Source organism: Dermacentor andersoni, chromosome 2 (genome assembly GCF_023375885.2).
Source record: "Dermacentor andersoni chromosome 2, qqDerAnde1_hic_scaffold, whole genome shotgun sequence".
NCBI lineage: Eukaryota > Metazoa > Arthropoda > Arachnida > Ixodida > Ixodidae > Dermacentor > Dermacentor andersoni.
The window spans coordinates 83,463,688-83,486,585 of record NC_092815.1 but is presented as its reverse complement, the minus strand read 5'-3'; the positions used below and the strand labels follow the sequence as shown (position 1 = coordinate 83,486,585).

The 22,898-nt window shown below is 45.2% G+C and overlaps 1 protein-coding gene and 1 non-coding gene across 3 annotated transcripts in view; both read right to left on the bottom strand.

Annotated features, from left to right (window-relative positions):
- The window catches only part of Cdc27 (cell division cycle protein 27), a 61,608-nt gene that overhangs the window by 33,257 nt on the left and 5,453 nt on the right, over positions 1 to 22,898 (bottom strand). The window contains exons 4-11 of one of the 2 annotated variants that reach the window (XM_050188643.3): positions 22,328 to 22,386; positions 21,911 to 22,041; positions 20,172 to 20,500; positions 19,484 to 19,625; positions 11,530 to 11,630; positions 9,053 to 9,375; positions 2,477 to 2,649; positions 1,711 to 1,863 (exon numbers count right to left, since the gene is read on the bottom strand). In XM_050188643.3, coding sequence (XP_050044600.1) covers positions 1,711 to 1,863; positions 2,477 to 2,649; positions 9,053 to 9,375; positions 11,530 to 11,630; positions 19,484 to 19,625; positions 20,172 to 20,500; positions 21,911 to 22,041; positions 22,328 to 22,386 — 1,411 coding nt within the window. The remainder of the gene's footprint in view (positions 1 to 1,710; positions 1,864 to 2,476; positions 2,650 to 9,052; positions 9,376 to 11,529; positions 11,631 to 19,483; positions 19,626 to 20,171; positions 20,501 to 21,910; positions 22,042 to 22,327; positions 22,387 to 22,898) is intronic. The other variant, XM_050188644.2, reaches the window with a different exon arrangement.
- TRNAM-CAU (transfer RNA methionine (anticodon CAU)) lies at positions 6,481 to 6,552 on the bottom strand. The gene has a single exon. It is a non-coding gene; the product is annotated as a tRNA-Met (tRNA).

Here is a 22,898-nt window from a genome sequence, read left to right as displayed (position 1 = left end):
TTTTGTGGATAGCAACTCGGATAGCAGGCATTGATCTATGAAAGGTGCAATAAATGCCCTTGTGATTGTTTGCACTACTGTGTTGTCGTTCCTTTGTCCCAAGAGTACGGAGGAGAACCCCACATTATATATAGCGGTACAGATTGACTACATTGTGTTCTAAAGGAACCAAATATTAAACATCGCAAGTTTCGGGAACCTTTATTCAGCCAATGCGGTCCAAATGCGAAAACATACTTTGGAATCCCTGATGTCACGCTGGCGTACCAGCGTTGGGGTTTCAGTGCGAAATTCAAATACTGATACTTGGACGTTCATTTTCTCATCTAATAATCAAACTATTTTTTTTTAAATGACTGCCTGCAGGGTTCTCAAGCAATGCTTCATTAGTCTAAACTGATTTATTGTTTCGCTTTAGTGTCCCTTTGATGTGTAAAGACAACGAATATTTTGGACAGCTTCCAGCCCTAAATTAGATTACCCCGATTCTATCTGTGGCTGTAGCATACTTGCTGACTCTGCCGCCATTATCTCCTCAGACAACCTCCACGAGACATCAAGTATGGCCTCAGAGATTACACACCAGATGGTAGTCTCTGAGGCCTAGCCTTGGTTGCAGCTCTGTGCCCCAGAGATTTAAATGCTAATGCCAATCTTGGAGGCTTTGCCTGAATTCTGACGTCGTATCAGCATTGTGATTATCGCATCCTATTCTAGCATCCCCGCACATGGCCCGCTATCGCAATTCTGTTTGTTGAGTTTGCCTTCCAGACAGCATTCTGCCATGCTGTGCCTGCTTGTTTAGTTTGTGTTCCAGACATTGTTCTGCTGGCTCCAAGAAGTCTTTCTTGAGAAGTTATGGACAGGCCGCGTCAAATGGCACCAACAGTGCCCTCGCAGTCTGAATGAGACTGACTCCGCAACTGAAAAGGCTGAACTGCCGCTTACCACAACGAACTCAAATGCAGACATCGTTGATGGCCTGCTAGTTTGCATGCAGTGTGCAGATTCGTCCCGCCATTACATTTGAAGACTTTGCAGATGTCGGCAGCACGGTTTCGTCGTGTACCAAACTGAACAATGATGAAATAATTTAGCAAGTTCTCCCACTACCAAACAGCGACGACTCTGACCCGGACGATCATGTGCCGTGTACTCTGGAGCCTTTGCATGCGGATCTGACTCGAGCCTTTGCAGTCCTTCTATCGGCATACAGCGCAACTCAAAACTGGCAGAAATGCAGGCCCAGTTGGTTGCACATACGAGGAAACGCTTGCAGCAATGAATCAACTACTTGTTCCTTGCACAGGGGCCTTACAAAGTAAATAAAGTAATCTTTTTTTGGATACATTCGTTTTTTCGGACATTCGATAGTTTGGACGTATTTACGTGTCCCATGGAGTCCAAATTATCGGTCTTCGACTGTATATGCAGCCTGCTCCAGGTTCTTCGGGTTTAGCTAAAGTACTTTCCTATGCAAAGTATGTCCAATTTTATTCCCAGAAACATGAGCAGGCTGGCTCCAATGGTTAACAGATCAGTTGCAAAGCAAGCAAGCTTACAATCAATGGTGTAAGAGCCAGTAAAACACTACAATCAAAGGAAGTTCAACTGCAGCTCCACAGAAGAAGTTATTCCACTACAAGTTTCTTTTGTTCAAATCATATCAAGAAGCAGCCAAATCTCAAGTCTCACAAGGCAATCACGCACCTCTGGCGCTGTCTTGTCCAGATCCATCATGTCTTGAGCAAGAGCAGAAAGGCTCACTTCCCTCTGCAGGTGCCACAAGGCTGTGCTATAATACTCCAGGCCCTGTAGCCGGTGTGGCTCAATAGACCTGAGCGTCTCAAAGGCACGGGCAGCCTACAAGAAGAACAGGGCATCCATCCACATTTGCTCTCTGCAAATAATACTGCTGAAATGCACCAAGATCTCACATGAAAACTTTGTCACACTAGCTAGGCATGCAGGGCGGCATTTAACATCTGCATCGTATAGCACAGTGGTGTCAAATAATCAGAAACTTTAGCTGTGCTGCACGGAAACCATTCAGCACACTCATGGCAATGGCAGATATGAACAAACTGTGCAGTCCACAGTTCAAACACAACTCCAGCCAATTTTTGGTTAGTTCAGTTTATTGTCCTGAAATGAAAAGCACTGCCTACAGATCACTCACAAAGACCAAAACTAGCCTGGAATTTCTGCATGTTAATGTCGACTCTGCGTATGTCTGATATGTATCGAGTTCGCAACACTGGGATTAAGGGGTCACATTTTTCGAGGTTATTTGCGTTGCACCAGTTTCTATGCACTTGCCCAAGTTACTGCCAAATGTTATTTCAAGCAAAACGCAACACTCAATTTTCTTGAGATGCAGTGCAAACAGCGAAGTAAATACAGCAAAGCAGCAAAGAGGCACCACCAAGCAACTAAGGCAATCTTCCCACAGTCAATAGGCACTATGAATGCTTGCCTTGTCATACTCCCCCAGCTCAAAATGTGCCCTGCCCAGGGCAGCGAGCACCCAACCCGTGGAATACTGGTGGGGCTGCAGGGCCTCCAGCGTTTCGATAGCTTGCCGACACCTGTACTGGCCCAGATAGAGCCGTGCCTTGCCCAGGTCTTGCAGCAGCTGCATCAGGCCCTCTGCAACAGCCAAAATGGTAGCTCATCCTACAGTTGCATAACATGCATCTACGGTGCACAGTCATCACCTTCTGCAGCTATGCCCTGGAACTCAGGATATTGGGCACAAGATGCTCACAAAGGCCAAACTCAAGTCTAATGTTCCAGAGGACTACAGATGTTGGATAACAACAAATGTGCTAACTCATTGTTACAGTACCTGCATCACAAAAGGCTGCATGGATCTGCTCAATGCCCCCGCTTTTTTTTTTATTACATATGCCTTGCAGCAAATCCCATGAAGAAACTGTTAATTAACCTCTCCTGACCATACTTTTCTGTCACACGAAAACTGCCTAAACTGCATTGCATGTGCTTGCTTGTGTGGTAGGAAGCAAAAAAAAAAATAATTGCACTCAATTCATTGCCCAATGGTGAATTTTGCAGTTACAAAAAAGCTGGCAATTGACTTCAAGAACACAAAAACCATCACGGTATTCTCACTTAAGCTTCCTTGGAGTGGTCACTTCTCATCTGAATGTACATGCATGCAGCTTTGTTTTCAGAACAAAAGATGGCAATGTGCTATTTGTTGCAACAACATATGCCAGAGCACCTCATCCCATTTTGAGGGTTTACAATCAGGATGTCAGAAAAATTGCGACAACTGGCTAGATGAGATTCGTGAAGATGTGCAGACCCTCAAGTCAAAATTAAGACGGTAACAGTGCCTCCATCTGTACCGAACACAATCTCACCAATTCCGTGAAGCACAGCAAGAGATACCGGTCTCCTCAGCCAACCAGAAAAAAGAACTAGGAGAAAGGTTAATCCACTGTCCAATTCTGATTGCTTTCACTGTACCACTAACTGAATGGAAGCTTCACGGAAGGATTAACAGCACACAATGGACAAGTCCTCATCTGTTCTCTGGAACACGCAGCCGATCCATGTTAATGATTTGGCCGATACATGCACTAACCTTTACTGCAGTGAAACACAGTTGGCGAGGTAAAGCACAGTGGAACATCTTTAATGTATACTTGGTAGGAATGTACCATGGCTATACACTAAACAGTAGTATGCACTACACACCTGGCAGGAATGCACCATGGCTATGGATTGAACAGTAGTATGCACTATCTGGCAAGTACTAATTTTAAATTTTTTATGTGTGCCACTATCAACAAATTTTTAAAACGTAGTGCCATAGTAGATGTCAACTAAAATATGCACTAAGAGGTTTCTGAAAAAAAAAATGGTAGACCTTTTCCAGCACATTATACCTTCGGTCACACCCTGAGTCAAGGTTATGCACATCATATAGAGAGGCCTCTGCCAAAGTTCCCCGCAGAAATTTTTGAGGGGTGGACATGTTAGACATCCCAGTCATTGCCGGAAGCAGAATTATGACTTAGGGCCAGGAATCTCTTATAGAAATTGCCGAAAATCGGTAAGTCTGGAACTCTCCACCAAAAACAGATACCACAGTTCTGTAAACTGCATCCATTAGAGCATCTAAAGCTGGTAAATTTGGCACAGATAAACCACGTTTTAATGAAGAAAGTAAAATCTGCAATTTAATTTGTTATATTCAAATTTGGTTATATTAAAATTCGATGTTTCGTGCAACTAAGTACAGTCACTGATCGATTTTTTTTACAGTCGAACCCGACTATATCGAACCCGTTTACATTGAAATATTCTATATATTGAACAATTTTTTAACACAGTATAATTACAATGAGTATATATAGCAAAAGTTACGCTTAGATCGAACAAAAATAGCAACTTCCAATATAGCGAATATCAAGCAGCGGAAAAGTGCCCCCAGAAGTTGGCTTTCCCTCGAAGTGCCGGAGAAGCCCAGCAGCACGGCTCCATCTAACCACTCTCCCTACCGTGACTGCGCTGCCTCGGGCAAGCCGTCGACACCCCCCTGCAAAAAATTATCCTGGCCCGTCCGCAGAGCTTGCTCAGACAGCCAATCAGACGCTCTCGTGCCTTTGTTGTGCAAGATGGCGCAAGTGAGAGTTGTCTCACTGCTTTTTGTCTCACTGTGTTTGCATCTTGTGGGCCTTCTCCCACAGTGTTGCCGTGATGAAGCAGCAGAATTTGCCTTGCATCATGATGCTCGAAATCATAAATCGGATCAAATGCGGTGAGAAGTTGGATGTCCCTGCAGCGTGCAAGATTCCAAGGAGCACTCTCAGCACAATCTTGAAGAATAAGGGGGAGATTAGGGCTAAAGTGGCCAAACTCGCGACGTGGTGCCCGCGGCACCCAACACGTACACACGGCCGCGTTGAAGTGGTTCATCCGAAATTGCTTCAGATGTGCCGGCCTCCGCGTGCTCGGTGATGACTGTAAATTCCGATGAATGCGACGAAGCCATTGCCGGTGTTGCCCAAGTTTGGAGTGAGCTGTCAGAATTTCTGGAAGCTGTTGATGAATCAACAGTTGACAAGTTTGTGAGTGCAGATGATGGTGTTGCGACCATGGAAGAGCCCGAAAACGAAGGCTACATTGCCGACATCGTACCGAGCACAAGTGAAAGTGGGCACAATGAGGAAAGCAACAACAGTCCTTTGCCCACATCCTCCGAGGTGATTGGTGCACTCGCACTAGTCCGGTGCTTCTGCGCGAATGTGGAAGGTTGCAGCCTCAGGTGCTCCGACTCCTTAGACAATGTGGACAAGTGTGTACGTCGCAGGCAGCGAAATTGCTCAAGCAGAAGAAAATACACGACTAGTTCATGGGAAACTAAGCTAGTTTTATCAATAAAGTGATTTTATAAATGGTATGTGCTTTTATGACATCCAAATCTTTAGCAGGCTTATATCGATTATGCTGTATATCGAACTGATAGGCGTTTTTTCGCGAATTCGATATAGCCGGGTTCGACTGTTTACAAAAAGGGCCACAAAAGTTTTTTAATTAACAGGCAATCAGAAAAAGCAAATCTGAATGAGGAAAAAAAAATCATTTCTTTGAATATGGGAGTCGGCAACGAAAGATATGGTTTCTGGCCATGTTGATGATTTGTTAATAATTATCGGCGGTACGAGTCAAAGCCAGCCATGCTTTCGCATACATTCCTCTCCCACCGCTGATAGTGCCGCCCACAGTGCAACAAAGCTATCATGAAAAGCAGTGGGAAGCGAAGGCTTCGTCTGCCTCTTGCTTCAACGCTTCTCCGAAACTTGAGATTACGCAACCTCCAGCAATGAACGCGCGGGAGGACAGCTCACTATGCCATGCCATCTCAGCTTGCCCAACCTATGCACTCACAGCAGATTAACTCTAAAACAAGGCGCGTGGGCTACATATGCGCTCAGCCACTGAAAGCCATACACAGCCACGGTCGCGGTAGAAAAGGTGATGCAAGCTAACCTGCCTCCACTTCCTCCCCCCTTCTCCCTTCACACACGCTTGTTCACCGTACCTGTGAGCCCGCTCACCTCCCCACTTTCCCATTACTCGTGCGGGAAGACTGAGCTAATCAAGCCGCCAATTCTTGGCTTGTCCTTGCCTGCTTTCACTCACATCTAAAGTATACAGTGCGTGGGGCACAACGGGATCTCATCACACTTAACTTTATATGGAACACAATGCACGGTAGGCAATTTGAGAGATTCAGTCGCAAGCAGCCACATGTAAATTAACTATTTAACCATCTATGTCCGTGGAAGTTTCCATTTATTGTCTCTGTATTCCTTCGCAGCAGCAGTCATATCATAAGATGCCAACAAACAATGACACCAAGAAAACATAGGGGAAATTACTTGTACTTACTAACTGAATCTAAGGAATGATAAAGTAATGTAAATGAAGCTGGATGAAAAAACAACTTGCCGCAGGTGGGGAACGATCCCACGTCTTCGCATTATGCGTGCGATGCTCTACCAATTGAGCTACTGCGGCAGCACTCCACAGCAGCAGCAGTGAAATTTTGTTATTTTGAAATCATGCGTGAACACACTTCCTTACAGTGAGGTTCAATATACACGGTGTTGTATGGACAAGTTGTAAAGGGTTACATAATTTGTTATATCGAGAATTTCAGTATTCGAAATTCGTTAATCGAGGTTTAAATGTACACAATTTTACAGCTTAACTGGAATGGTTACACTGCCCAACAGAGTTTTGCAAGTGTCCTACTCACAAATTAGTGGTATACATTCAAACCTCGTTATAAGGAAGTTGAAACGGAAGCCGAAATTACTTCTGTTATATCTATCACTTCATTATACAGTGAAAGCTCGTTAATTCGAACTTCAATAATTCAAACTTATGGATAATTAGAACTGTACGATTTGGTCCGGCAAAACTCCACAGAAGTCTATGTATAAAAAAAACCCGTTAATTAGAATGCGAGAAGGTTCCGCCACGGATAATTCGAACTGCGTGCCACCGTGCCGGCGGCTTGGCGCCTGGCACACGGCCAGAGAAACGCGCCTACTGCCTACACACAAGGCTGCGTCGCTTCCGGAACGGAGAGAACGGCGAGAGAAGGCAAAATCAGGAAAAATCTAACTGCCGCGGGATTGGCCAGAAGGCAGCGGCGGCTGCCTCCTCTCCGTTCTACGTGACCTCCGAGACTACTTGCCCGTCGCGAATCTCGAAGGCTTTGCAAATCTTGTGTAGCTGCTAATGTTGCGCGGCAGATGGTGTGGCAAGCACCAAAACACAGCGAATCAAGCGCGTCGCAGCTGCACTTGCAATCAAGAACCGACGAACCGGGGCCTTCGCCACCTTCACATGTTCAGCGTCTTTGTCTCGGCAGTCTTCATCGGTTGTGCACGTCTGTTTCAGCTTAGGATGCACCGGCCATCGCAATTCTTTATGATGGTGTTAAGCCTCGGCTAACGTTCGTTTTGGTGCACATCGGTGGTGTGGCACAGTCAGACCAAGAGCTGCGACTTGAAGATGGCGTGTGCCCGCACCACACACCATCACTTTCTGACATGCCCTACTGCTTCCAAATCGCAGTCTACTGTTGTTCTCCTTCACTTTCGTTAGTTCGAACTTTCATTAATTCGAACTGAAGTGGCTTCTCCTAGCGGTTCGAATTAACGAGCTTTTACGGTACCGACTATTGCCATTTACTGCAGTACATGCTGAATGGTACACACAACTTTAAGGATGCAAAAAATAGTGCAGTCCTCTGCAACTCTGTGAACGACTACGCAGCCATGTGTGCGACGAAAACTAAAGAAAAAAAAAAACAGCAACAGACTCCAGCGCAATTTTTTAGCACGTGCTGCAACAGCCATATGATATCGTCCATATGTTCCTATGATGGTCTTTCGCTTCCAACTTTCGCTTGGCTTGCTCATGCTGTTGTGAAACCCATTGAAGTATACGACCGAGAGAGCTTAGCACAGCGCCAGGAGCAATGTGACCTATGGCCCCGCAGCTCCGGCATGTGAGCACGCCGGCTTGGCTTGGCCAGTCCGTGCCATTTACAAACAGTCTCGGAGGTCACACTTAGTTGTGTTAGCACAATGCACTGTGGCTCAGTGGGAGAGAAAAGTGGACGCTCTAGTTCTTAACACGCTGCACACAAACACCAACATCGATATGTGGCACGGCACAGCTAGGAAGGGCCTCAGAGATAGCAATCTCAGAGGGTGCACCTAGCTTCGCCGGCTACGTGTCGCAGTGAGAGAGAGAGGTGCAATGAGAAAGAAGTGCTGCCTGTATGCAGCTATCGTGCACGCAGCTACAAGCGGTGTTGAGAAAGACCAGTGCTGCTCGACGGCATATTTGATGCAAGAATTTTGAACCGCCACTGAATGAGTGTGAAAACCCGGTGGAAGGCACTATGCTTGGTGAGCAACGGTCAGTATTTTTGGTTTTGGAGATAAATCTAGTTCTTTATATTCATTGGCAGAACAATTTTACTTCGTTAAACGAGGTTTAATATACATTGATCCCTATGGAGATTTCAAGGGGAACTGCATTTACTTAGCTTTATCGATTATTTCATTATATCCCATTTCATTATAATGAAGTTCAAGTGTATTTCAAAGAGGTGCAAAAATATATAAACTTGTCCGCTTTAGTTGTATTAATTTTCGTGCAGGTTACAGAAATTATATTTTTTTCCACTGCCTAGTTACAGCGTTGCTCACACAAATTCGAGGTTTTCTTCTTTTTAATTTTGCAATTTTCAACAATTCCGAAAAAAGATGTATGGCCTAAATAAAATTTCGCTTCTTACAGCCATTACATTTTATTGTTTTCTTTTAAATGCTACAAACTTCAACAAATTCAGTGCAGTGGTTTTCACAGGTATTTAGATAGGAACACTTGAGCTGAAGCTTCGTCATAACGAGGTTTTACTGTACAGGGAGTGCGTCACCTAACAGCGGACAACCCTCTGAATTGCAACAGCGCGAAAAAAGAAAAAGTGTCCTACCTGCCGAGGCCCTTTGCATGCAGAGTGCAGTCTGGGCCAGGGACACAGGCAGTGGCTCAGGCTTGTTCATCTCGTTTAGCTCCCCTTCGTTGATGCCACCCGTGTTGTTTGAGCCAGAGGTGGCCGTGTTGGTGCGCAGGGCCCCCCGGGAGGGCTTGCTTTTTTTGGACGAGGGCAGCCGGGCGGCCAGGCCCCGGATGGTCTTGGGCGACGAGCTGCCCTTGTTGTTCTCCTTGACCGAGTTGGAGCTGCTGAAGAGGCGCGAGCTGCGTCGCACGCTGCTCAGGCCACTGGGTGGAAAGCTGCAGGGCCAACAAATGACACTGCAGGTCATGGGCCTCTTTGATGAACATTCGAAGCAGGGGATCGCAAATGAAGTGCTGTGGATGGCTTTCTTTGGGCTCCAAGAGCAGCACACAACTTGAGGCATGCACCCCCTTTTTTCTCACATTTTTTTTTTTGCAATTACAGCACTACCAATCAGCACAGGTTCACCGCTCTTTGATGGAACAAGCAGACACATCTCTTCTTTCTGCTACAACATATACAGTCGCCGACCGATTTTCCGGACTCCAAAAATTCGGACATGCCCGATTATTCGGTCAGCTTCGCGGCACCGCCATTCTCCCCATAGACCATAATGTATAACAACTGCTGAAAGTTCGGACGCCCTGCAACCCCTCGTCTGAATTTTCGGACACTTCTTGAGCCAACTCGTTCGAGGGCATCATGCACCAACTCTGACCGCGGCGCATAGTTCGACTTGCTGAACGCCATTTTTGTTTTGAACGGAGCCTCCTTGCTGCCCCACGAAGTGGCGCTACTGGAAATCCCCACTCATCATCATCGTTTCTACCTGGTTCGATAGAGTGGTCGTACAGTAGTTCCGGTTTCAGCTTAGTAAGCCATGTCAAGACAATCCAGCAGCTGATTTCTTCCTTTCGCGCACGACGCTGCGAGTAGCACGTTTTACGTTCGTGCGACTGGTGTCGGCACGGTGGTGTTTGCGTTGTGTGCTGTGTCGAGGTTTCGGTGATCCAACGTGGCGTACGGAAACATCGCATCAAGTGTCTAATGGCGCCGACAGTGCCCGCGCAGACTGCGCTGGGGAATGCCGGCAAGCGGGTGCCGGGAGGCCTAAGATTTGTCGCCTTCCGATGTGCTCCCTACTGACGCGGAAAATATTCTGCCAAGACCTGCGCAGTGGTTGCATTGTGATTGCGGACACCGTCTCATTTGACAGTTTCACAAGTGCTGACACTGCTGTACTGACATGCGCAGAACTCGACGACGGCGAGATCGTTCGTCAGGTTTCTGCTGCTCCGCCGGACGATGACTCCGAGTCGGATGACGCACCATGTGCTACGCTGCCGTCGCATGCGGAGCGTGCACAAGCAGTGACTGTGCTTTCAGCCGCCTATAGTGACCGTGCGACCCTCTCCGAGATTCAGGCTTATCTGATTGCGCGTAAACGGGACAGCGTGCAACGGCGCACTCACGATTTCTTCAAGCCTACTGCCGAGCCCGAATAAGTGCGTGGAAATAAAGGAGTTCATTTTTTTTTCTTAATCTGCTTTTTCGGACACCTGTTTATTCGGACATTTCCGCAGTCCCTGTGAGGTCCGAATAAACGGTCGGCGACTGTACCTGCAAGCAGGGACGGCTCTACAGAAGGGCAGCAAAACTCCCAAAATTTCATTCTGCCCCTCCACCACCCTGATGCTACCATTATGAAGCAACAAATTTCTCAATTGCCTTGCTGCACGCCAAATGGAAAGGAAGAATCATGCTCTACCCCTTCAATGCCCATTTTCTTGAAAGCTCGTGGCGAGAATTTCAACAAACCACTTTCATATAGTTCCACATGCATTTGACTTCTTAGTGGGAATGAATTTGTTGCTAAATCTCCTCACAGTTAAATTTGAAAAGCAGTTAAGGCGATATACATTATAATGTACAACAGTTCTCAGGAAAACATTGGCAACAGTGCAAAGTGCAAGTATGTAATTTATAGTTTCCATGCCATGGCAAGACGCCGAACACCCATTAAAAATCATCAGAAGATTCTTTACTAGCCTTTCGGAGGCATCATGTTGCATATCTTTCAAGCAGATTTGATCACTAATTATTTTTCACCAATATTAGCGCATATGCTTAAAGCTACATAGAACATTACTAAAGTATTTTCATGTCGGATGCGAGTGTCATCACGAGGCTCAACTGTATTCAGCTTAACTCAAGCGCTAAAGTCATTCTACTGATGTTCGCTATTTACAAGGTTTCGCTATTTACATTGCATATTACTTAACATTAGATATCATTTATTTAAAACTGACAAACACATCTTCCTCCGTTTTTCTTCCTTTTTTTTATAGGTAGCAGTCGGCCTTTAAGCAGGAAGGTTCTTAGGCATAGCTGTCTGCTTGAGAATGTGAAGCTAGAATTCCATCAACATGTGCACAAAGGAAAGTCAGTACCTGGTTGGAACAGGCGGCGTCTGCAGCAGGTTGTTGTTACTCGACTGGCTGAATATTTGTATCTTTGGCGTGTTCAGTCCCTGAGGCTTCCTTGCAAGGTTCTGCAAAGAATATGGCAAACTAGTAAGCGTTCAATGCGGTCAACCTACAAAACCCTACAGACATAACACCTCTTAAAGACAGTTCTTATTGTCAACCAATCTGTTACGAATTTTTAAAATTTTGCCAGAGCCCATCTCACAAGGACTGTTGATGTTAATGAGATTGGCACTGAAGCAATCTGGTGACAAAATACATGGCCACTGCCAATACGCATCGTGTACGAGGCGTGTATGGCCAGGCTCCTCTCTCACGCTTCCCTCTAACACACTGCGCCATCTAGCAATTCCACCAAAAGTTGGTGCGTTGCACATGTCCAAATATGTATTCAGATAACATTGTTTGAATATATGCGAGGCAGGTTTGATCTCCACCCAGCACTTAACAAAGTTTTAAAGGCTTTTTTTTTTTGTAATTGAAAAGTAGCACATGCACATTGACCCAAGTTGATGCAAAACAGGTTCATTTAAGAACGCTCCATACAGAGTGTTAAATACCGAGCGACCCAAGTTGATCAGACGGCTCGTTTCGAATTCAGTTCCCTCAGCACAGCAGCCTGATGCTCCACCCATTAGACCATGGACGACCCAGTGACACAAGCTGGTGGGAAAGTGATTACAAAGAGAGAGAGAGAGAGAGACTGACGGACAGACGGATGGACAGACAGACAGAGATACTAGAAAGCGCATAAAAAAGTGTGTGACCTAAGAATGCTAACCGCATTAAAAGTAGGGGTGTGTGAATATAAAAATTTTCAAATACAAATCAAATACGAATAGTACTTAGCATCGAATATCAAATAACAATATGCATTAATTAGCAAGCTCGTCTACTTTAACATGTTGGAACATTGCAATTAGATTGTTATTGGTAAAAAAATTTAACTAGTGAGCCACTATACTAAAAGATTGTGTATTTGGCTCATGTTAGCTTTGGAAAATTGAATAATTTCTGCTAGCTGTGTGTTCTTGCCAACTTGTGCCTTATTATACCGCATCAATTTCCTGTAAACTCAGAGGCATTTGACCCTGTACCAGTCGTCACTCAATGCATTTGCTGTTATGCAATAAGCTCAGGATTGGGGGTGGAACCTGCAAAAGAGCGCATCCTCGCTGTTTGAAAACCCGTGCCCCTTGCTACTGAGAGGTTGGCTTTCCTGCATAGCTTAGACGTCCAGCGGCTAAGCGTGTTTTACAGGCGAAATTTCGCCAGCAGCATGAAATTATCGCAAAATTTAAAACAAATTCAGGCATACTTTCTTTGATTAGACAGAAATAAATGCTAAGAACCATGCTTGCTCCTTCACAGCCAGCAATGTATTCTATTTGATTAGAATATTCGTATCCAATCGAATATTCGAAAATTTTCAAATACCTAGTTTTCGAATCAAATACGAGTACTATTAAAAATATTCGATAATATCCTAAATTTTCTAATATTCGCACGCACCTAATTAAATGTACTCTCCTGATCAGATTCCACGAACAGATGCTCTCATAAGCACCTCCATATAAATGGAAAGAGTACATTTCTACAGTTCATTCAGATAAAATAAAAGTCTTGTTTTCCTAAACAAACATAGATAACAGTTTAACATCCCATGGCAGATCCTCGCCTTCACTCTTCATGCTGGATTGCTGCGTCATCTGGTGGCATTGAGATGTACAACACATTTATTTTTCATTGTCTATGATGATGCAGCAGTAAGCCTCACACAAAGTATAAATTTTCTTGAACATGAGTTGCAACAAATTTATTACACATTTGACATGTGGTAACACCTGGATCTAGCGTTATGTTACGCCAGATTATTTTAGTTTGTCATTCCTGCTTTAACTATGAACACCATGAAAAACATTGTCCACAAGCTTCAACGTAGTGGCTGAAGAGGTTAAAAGTAGGGGTGTGCAAATACCGAATAGTAGATGTCGAATCGAATATTGAATCAAATAAAGAAAAAAAGCCAAATATAAATAGAATATTGAATATCGGAAAATTTAACACAAGCTTTTGTACTTACAAAGTCTGTGCAAAAAACACGGTGCTGCCCATGCTTAAGAGGCTACTCACATTATATAACAAGAATGTAGCTAGGTATCAGTAACTCAGGCAACTAGGAATCAAGATGTATATTATATTCTACTTATACTAAAAGGAAAACCAAATTAGTATCGCAGCAATTATTACAGCTTAGTTCATATACGGAGGTCTGGAGGACAAGATTTTTTATAGATAGAATGTTTGTCAAATAGAATCCAGTGCTTTTTTCCTTCTGAAGATGAAGAAATAGTGAAGTTGTCCCAATTACCGGCGAGGTTTTTCAGTTTAATAGTGGGCCATACTGTGCTCAATGACAATCCTCTACTGCTTAGAAAGTTTTGCTTTCCAGTTTTCTTTCAGGAAACAGGAGGGCTTTTCAATCTTTATGGTGTGTGGTTTCTTTAGGTTATCAGCTCGTTAATGCCAATCTGCGCAATGGACAAAAGAGGGGAATGTGAATAATGTGATGATTAACAATGCTCCACACAATTGTTGGCACTGCACAGGTCGACCGCATTTGGTGCTGGCAGAAAAGAGTTCTCAAATTGGGAGGCCTATAGCAAATTCACGTGATGCCCCGCCCCCATCACCCCCCTCCAACCTCCCTTTTAATAAATTTTTTTCCTCCACGTCTATCTTCCGTGTAAATGCTTCTGCAGACGGGAGTCAGAGCGCTCTTCACATTACATTTTTGAGCCTACCATGCAAATCTGAAGCTAGTCTTGGGACGGGTTGCTCAAAGCTATGAAGAGAGACTGTTGTGCACCTGTGAACAGCATTCAGCATGAGGGGTCACTGTATGGCGTTTCGAAAACATGGTGGCCGTGAACAATGGTCATTTCACACACTCAATTTTGTTGTCAAGGTGGTTTTTCGACCTTCTAAAGATCGACTTCTGACTTTCGGTTTTCGACTTCCGACTTTCGGTTCGGTTGTTGAACTTTCTGAGCAACGGCTTCCGAGCACCTTGTGCGCTTGCGCATGAAGCCACATGAACATCATTTCGGTGTGATGCAAGCAAGGACTTGCATCGTGTCGAAGCTCGGATAAAAAACATTGGGTGCTCGGCATGGAAGGAAAACTGGACTTCGTTCGTGCTATCGTACGTGGCAGGAAGGATTTGGCGCTGGCACGCGACAGCAATCTACGTTGACTACGGTGTGTGGCCTTTGGAATGCGAAGAAGTTGCTCTGCAGCACTGCTACGACCGCGAAAAGGTGTCGGCTACAAGGTTTTGACTTTTCGCCATCGTTGCCGAAGTGTCACCTAACGACAGTGATGAAGACGACACGGAAAGTGACAGCATGGGCAATTCAGACCCACAGTGGCAGAAGCTGCGCATTAAATCAGCGTCATGAATGCAATCATCGTGACGAGTACAGCACCCCACAATGAAAAAGGCGCCCCGCGACTTCTGCGGCGCTACCACGCCTGTGCACGGAGAATATGCAATGTCAACGAGGAATCTGCCATGCGAGTGTTTGCCGAGAAGAAGGGGCTGGCTGAAAAGCTGGCTCGCAGCTTCAGTAAGTTTGAGGCCACTGTCATCGCTGCCAAGCCGCCGTGGCGTCAAACGAAAATAACAGATTTTTGTTGCACGAAGTGAATAAATACAGTTGCCGACTGATTTTTCGGACTCCAAAAATTCGGACATGCTCGATTATTCGGTCTGCTTCGCAGCACCACCATTCTTTCCATAGACCATAAAGTATAACAACTACCGAAAGTTCGGACACCTTGCAACCTCTCGTCTGATTTTTCGGACACTCCTTGAGCCAACTCGATCGAGAGCACCATGCACCGACTTTGACCGGTGCATGGTTCGACTTGCTGAACACCATTTTTGTTTCGAACGGAGCCTCCTTGCTGCCCCACAAAGTGGCGCTGCTGCAAATCCCCGCTCATCATCATCGTTTCTGCCTGGTTCGATAGAGTGGCTACAGCACTTCTGGTCTCAGCTTAGTAAGCCATGTCAAGACAATCCAGCAGCTGATTTGTTTCTTTCTTCGTGCACGACGCTGCGAGTAGGCCACGTTTTTCGTTTGTGTGACTGGTGTCGGCGTGACGGCGTGGTGGTGTTTGCTTTGTGTGTTGTGTCAAGGTTGCGGCAATCCAATGTGGCATACGGAAACATCGCGTCAAGTGTCTAATGGAGCTGACAGTGCCCGCGCAGACTGTGCTGGGGAATGCCAGCAAGCGGGTGCCGGGAGGCCCAGGATTTGTCGCCTTCCGATGTGCTCCCTACTGATGCCGAAAATGTTCCACCGAGACCTGCGCAGTGGTTGCATTGCGATTCCGGACACCGTCTCATTTGACAGTTTCACAGGTGCTGACACGGCTGTACTGACATGTGCAGAACTTGACGACGGCGAGATCATTCGTCAGGTTTCTGCTGCACCGCCGGACGATGACTCTGAGTCAGAAGATGACGCACCATGTGCTATGCTGCTGTCGCATGCGGAACGTGTACAAGCAGTGACTGTGCTTTCAGCCGCCTATAGTGACTGTACGACCCTCTCCAAGATTCAGGCTTATATGATTGCTCGTAAACAAAACAGCGTGCAACAGCGCATTCACGATTTCTTCAAGCCTACTGCCGAGCCCAAATAAGTGCTTGGAAATAAAGGATTTCTTTTTTTTTTTTTCTTAATCTGCTTTTTTGGACAACTGTTTATTCGGACATTTCCGCAGTCCCGGTGAGGTCCGAATAAACGGTCGGCAACTGTACTGCATGTTTTTGCCCTTTCATCGCACTGTCTCCGAGTTCCATTCTTTACAGGTAAGTGGGCGATCTCACGATGTTTTGGCTTAGCAGTACTACCATTTAGTACATGCTTTTTCCGAGTTTCAGCCAACTGTGGTTTAGCAAGGTTTCAGTGTATAATGAAATTGCATACAAACACACTTTGTTATATTATTGAGGTTCTATTACATGGTGTTTATGAACAGGTTATTAAAAATTAAATACTTCAATATATCGAGAATTTCGTCATATTGAAGTTCGTTATAGTATCGAGGTTTAACTTTACAACACAATCTGCATGTCCTTATGCAGTTACTCAGCCCAATCATCACACATGCAATCGTACTTTCCAAAATACGTACTGCTTTTATTGCCAATACCTCTGCACATGTTGCGTTATCGTTTCAGTCGGTCATGTCAACTTGAATGAACCTTGTAGAGACTGAGGTAGCGCCAGCTGACGCGGCACTGTTCAGGCACTGTCTGTGTGATCCCTGCATCAGGCCTATGTTGAGTGCATGCAGTAGGGCAGAAGGGGGCTCGCTTCTGCGACAAAGTCTACGACTGCGTCAGTCGGAGCAGCCTGTCCGCGGCATGCTCAGCGCTCCTTTAGCAAAAAGCAACGAGGTGAGGTGCTCACTAGCAAGGCATTAAGCATGAGGGGCTCCATGGCACACGCGACATGCGGCACTGTGTGGGTCTCTACGCTGAATACAGTAAAACCTCATTCATACATTTTGGGGAAAAGCACAAGAATAGATATACTAACCAGGAAAATGTACAACACAAAGTCACTAAAAACTCAACTGGAGTTGACATCTACATAATGCGAAGCGTTGTGCAAATCACTGCAGCATGAGACGCCGGCACACACCAAGCTGGTGGGGCGGCCCGAGACGTGCATCGTTTTTTGCAGCTTTGGAAAGCTTGCATTCGCACTCCTAAATTTGGCCTGGATCAGCAGCTTCTTCAAGTAGGCCATCTTGGCAGAAAGTTTTGACATGCCAACTCGGCGAAAATCGTTGCAGCATGAGACGCCAACATGCATCGAAAACGAAACAGCGAGGGGAAACCGTAACGAAATCAAGCTGGTGGGCAATGCCGAAATACAATGCGTACAATGCTGCCAGAGTGCAACATGATGCTCACTTCGTGCCGCCTACAGCAGGGAATGGTGGTGTGTTTGGGTTATCTATCAACAACGTGCAGTACGTTTCCAACGGCACTATACCCCACGTGCTGTGAAACATCAGTGAAGATGTTTATCGCAATAGCGTTGGCGGCAATAGCTGTGAATGTGGCATACAACAACCTGGGAGGAGACTTGCTGTTACCGAAATAGAAAACCGAGTGCACACGGGCGGTTCACATGAAACGAGCGGGCAACTATTACGGGGAAGCTGCCACGGCAGGTGGCTACTGTGCACGAGCCCGCCTCGCACTTTTTCTTGTTTACACAGGATATAGCAGCTGAACAACGTATCATGACAGCGCTTTCACCATGTACTGAATGTTGGTGCTGAAAGATTACGTTTTCCAAGAATGTACGAACAGGTAAAAGAGAAGTGTAACTGTATTGCGTCACTGTTTGTGTACTTAATCACGAAAGTGGTGCTGGGAAATTGTATGTAACGGGATTGTGTCAACAGGGTTATACTGTACGCAGAATATTCAAAAAATCTAATACTACAGTAAAACCTTGTTAAACCGTACCCGCTTAAACAGTAGTTTCGTTTTAAAAGTAGTAAAGTCAAATCCCCAACTCAGCAACCATTGAACATGTGTTTTGTATCCACATAAACCGTATCAGTTTACTGCGTACGTATCAGTTAACATGTAGCGTTTACACTTTTCGTCGCGCAAACATGGCAGTGCGTCGCCTCCATCGGGCGGCCCGGCAGAACAACCAGCCTCAGAGATTTGAACAACAGCCTCCAAGCGCCCCGTGCATTTGCATGTGAAGCCACATCAACATCAACATCATTTCGGCGCCGTGACAGAGAGCTTTGTTATATAGGTGTTCTGTGGCGTTGTGGCGTCGTGCAAGCGAGAACTCGCATCATGCCGAAACTCGGATAAAAGACGCCGGGTGCTTTGCATAGAAGAAAAATTCGACATCATTCATGCTATCGAACGTGACGCGAAAAGTCGGTGCTGGCACATGACAGGGATCTACTGTTGACTACGACGTGTGGCATTTGGAATGCGAAGAAGTTGCTCGGCAGCGCTGCTGCGACCACGAAGAGTTGTCGGCTACGAGGTCAGACTTTTCGCCATCGTTGCCTCTGTAGTTGCCGAAGTGTCGCCTAGCAACAGTGATAAGGACGACACAGAAAGCGACAGCACGGGCGATTCAGGCCCAACAGGGGCAGAAGCTGCGCATTACGTCAGCCTCATTAATGCAATCGTCGCGACGAGAACAACACCCCACAATGAAAAGGTACCCCGCGACTTCTACAACACTACCGCGCCTGTGCACGGAGAATATGCAACGCCAACGAGGAATCTTCTATGCGAGTGTTTGCCGAGAAGAGGGGGCTGGCTGAAAAGCTGGCTCACAGCTTCAGCAAGTTTGAGGCCGCTGTCGTCGCTGCTAGGCCGCCGCGGCATCAAACGAAAATAACATGTTTGTTGCGCGAAGTAAATAAATACAGCATCTTTTTTTCCCCTTTCATCGCACCCTCCCCGATTTCCGTTTTTGACAGGTAAGTGGGCGATCTCATGCGATTTCGGTTAAGCAGTACTACCGCTTAGTACATACTTTTTCCAAGCTCCAGCCAACTACGGTTTAACGAGGTTTCACTGTAGTAGATATTTGAAACATGAATCGAATTATTCAAACGTTCACTATCAATTTGATTCAATGATATTTGAGTACTCGCACACCCCTACAATTAATGCAACAATGTCAGTGAATGTCAAATACAATGTGCCGTAAGCATACCTGCCAACCTGTGAACCTTAACATTAGTGACGATTCCGCAGACACAATAGATGGAAGGGTGATAGATGGTACGCATAGGCACTGCGCACATAAAGATTGAGTACTGGGCGTGCTGACTGTGCACGCACCTTTTTGACTGGAGGGCAGGCTTCCTTGGATATGGTGTCCAAAATGCCCTGTGAAGTGGGTGTGACATAGGCAAGCATGCCACTAATGGCTGTTGGGGGCACGGTGCCAGGCGTGGAGTTTGACAAAGGTAGCACACCAAACCTGCACAAGCGAAGACAGCACCAGTTCAGCTAACCCAAATATTTCAGCAATAGTGAAAAAAAAAAAGCCCATCGAAGTGAGTTTTCCTAGTGTTAGCATTAGCAAAGAATGTTCACAGTTTCGTACTCTCAAATAAGATAAGTGATCAAGAGCCAGCAAACAATGGAAGCCTCAAGCTGGACTAAACCTTTCAACATGAGGACTGGTCTTCACCGGGGCCTTATGTAAAGAAGTCCTGTTCTTGAAACATTGGCTCGAGCCTGAGGCTTTCCTTATTTAATAACTGTATATCCCTTGAAGTTTCATTCTTCCTGTGAAATTTTCGTTGGATGGAAATAAGTTAACTCACCAAGATGATTGTATTCGTGCTCTAACCCCAAGCAACACAAGAATTTGTTTTGTCAGGTCACCTTTGTTCTTGTTTTCTCTCTCTCTCTTAGCAAATCAACCGAACCCTGGTCACCCCCCAGTTATCACCACAGGACCCACCACAGGGCCCAACAGTTCTCACAATGAATGAATGAAAATGAAAGCCCAGACACTCACGATGCTGACAGTGGACTCAGGGCCCCAGGTCCTCCCGCAAAAATGCTGCGTGCCCCCTTGACAGCCGAAAGTGGTTGCATCTGCTTGCTACTTTTGCTACCCAGGCAGAGGCTAGTGATGCTCTCGGGAGCCAGCAGCTCCGGGGTGCTGGTCATAATGCCAAGAGGGGTAGTGTCTGGGCAGGACTGCTGGGGCGTACTTGTCGTCACCGTTGACCGCATGACCAGCAGTGGTGCCTGTGATGGTGGCGTTGAACCTGCTGACAGCGGCAGCACAGACACCTTGCCCGCAACTTGTCCGCCAGGACCTCCACCCTGGCCACCCAACACCTGGCAAGGTTAGCAGGCACAACATGCCAAAAATTAATTAAGCAAACAAACAACACACAGATGTACAAGAGGAAAAGAATACAACAAGCAGTGCACTATCCCATGTGCCTATCTGCGAGGATGAGTTTTCATTAGTCCTGTATGTGTGTCAGCCTGATTTGTCTGTTTGCAAAGCGAGAACAGTGCTGGTGGGCGAGTCTTTGACATAGTGCTACTTTCGGAGCAAGGATGAGACAAACTACAATCTAGGCAAAAGAGCCCTGGCTATCAAATAATGTTTAATGTTAAATTCTGCAGAATATATGCACCATAATCAGAGGAGCAAGCAGCAATGTTAGAAAGGACACCTTTGATGCACCGAGTCTTAAGTATACCTGCATGACATGTTAAAGAAATTCAACTTTCTATTTTGATTTGTCTTTATTCATTTTCCCCCATCTTTGAGAAAAGTAGAGCACTATGCACAGTACGTTATTACAGAAGACACACAAACTATTCCAACAAGATGGTCTAGTCAATATATGCAATTTCAGGCAGGTTGGTTAAACATATCACTGAAATGAACTGCCACTGTGCGCTACGAATGAAACTAATGATCCCAACAGAACCCAATATATAAGCAGCACTAAAGCTTAGAAACCAAGAACTGTGAGTAGATGGTACTACCCCTTTTGGTGCATAACTACAGCAGTTGAGGGAGCTGCATTCTCATGCTGCATTCCAGTAGGTTTAAATCTTGGAAATTACAGCACCACAATGAAAGTGAAATGGCCATAGAAGCTCACAGCAAGCCATTCTGAGGTTGCACTGGCCATGTGGAAGGAAGAGAATCTATCACCTATGGCTTGTACCTAATGCCCTTGTGTGCGCAGGAAGCGTGACAGTTGATTCCACTTTGCAATGGTCGTTATCCTCTAAGGGTCGTCGTTCATGATGGCCTCCAGATGCAGGAAAAGCTCAACTATTTTTATGGTTCCTGAACACTAGCAGCACTCTTTTTCCTTTGTCACAGATTACAATTTGCCATTAAAAGACACAAGCTCTTTTCTGGCATCAAAAAAGCCAAAGTGCCAAACACCCAGGAAAGTGCAAATCTACATACAAGTCACTGTGGCCAGTGTAATGATGGCTAGAACTGCACACTATTTCTTTTTCTGGGTCGCACTGGAAGCTGCTACCTTAAAGCAAGTTTGCTCGAGAAGTAACACCCAGACAAATATAACTGAAGGTCCTTTCTTTGAAAATCCAAAGCTGTGTACTGAAATATACATTTGAACCCTATATATTGCTGCCCCCAATTTAACAAAAACTACAAGTAGCAAGAAGTACAGGCAAAGCAGCAGTCCTCTGCCACAAGCGGCAAGCATTAGAAGAAACAAGGTTTTTCAACATGTAAACATAAAAACAAACCTTTATGTCATCCGTAATGCTGTCAATGTTGGTTTTATTAACAAAGTTGACAAGAGGATTGCTTCCTTGACATAAACTGAAGTTTTCAAGAGATGAGACATTAAATATATCTGTAGGATTTGGCGATTCTCCTGAAACAGGAAAATAAACAAAAATGTTAAAACCTGAAAAGCATGCCACACTTCAGAAAGAGGCAACAACCAAATAATGTTTCTACTACACATAAATCTTAAGGTTAAGAGCATTCTCAACGAATAAACTGCGACTGGCCAACACAGTTCGAGTGCTGAAATGTAAAGCAACCAACATAAGGCAACATTTAGTCACCATTTAGTCACCCTTTGCTATTCAAATTACCCGGGCAAACACATATCACAACAAATATTCGAAGGCACCCATCAATTGAGGAAAACGTACCTAGGTTTATGAGAGACTCATATGAGGACCAGAGGAATGGGTTGAGCTTCAGGCTTTTCCTATTGAAGAAAGAAAGAGTAATCAGGAATACAGCTCTGTATGGCAATAAACTGCACTATCATTTAAACAAGAGGCACTTACAACACAACTAAGCATATTTTACAGAAATACACTGTTCCCCCCCTCCCCATATAAAACGATTCATTATCTCAACAACATGAAAATGCACCTTATTCATATATGATGCAGTTCATTACATTGAGAATTCTGTTTCATATGCTAACTGCATGCCCGTTTTTGTCACAGGGTTACATAAAATTAGAAGGCAACAGTGAAATTAAAAAGCTTAAACACAATAACAGTACACTTGCTGAGACATAGAGGCAGTCTGTCTGAAGATTAATTCAAGCAAAGAAAAATTTATTTGAGCTTGCCAAAAAAAAAAAAGTTAAATTATAAGGTTTTATGTGGCAAAACCCCAGCTTATTATGAGGCACGCAGTAGTGTGGGAACTCCGGAAATTTGGACCACCTGGAATTCTTTAACGTGCACCTAAATCTAAGTACACGGG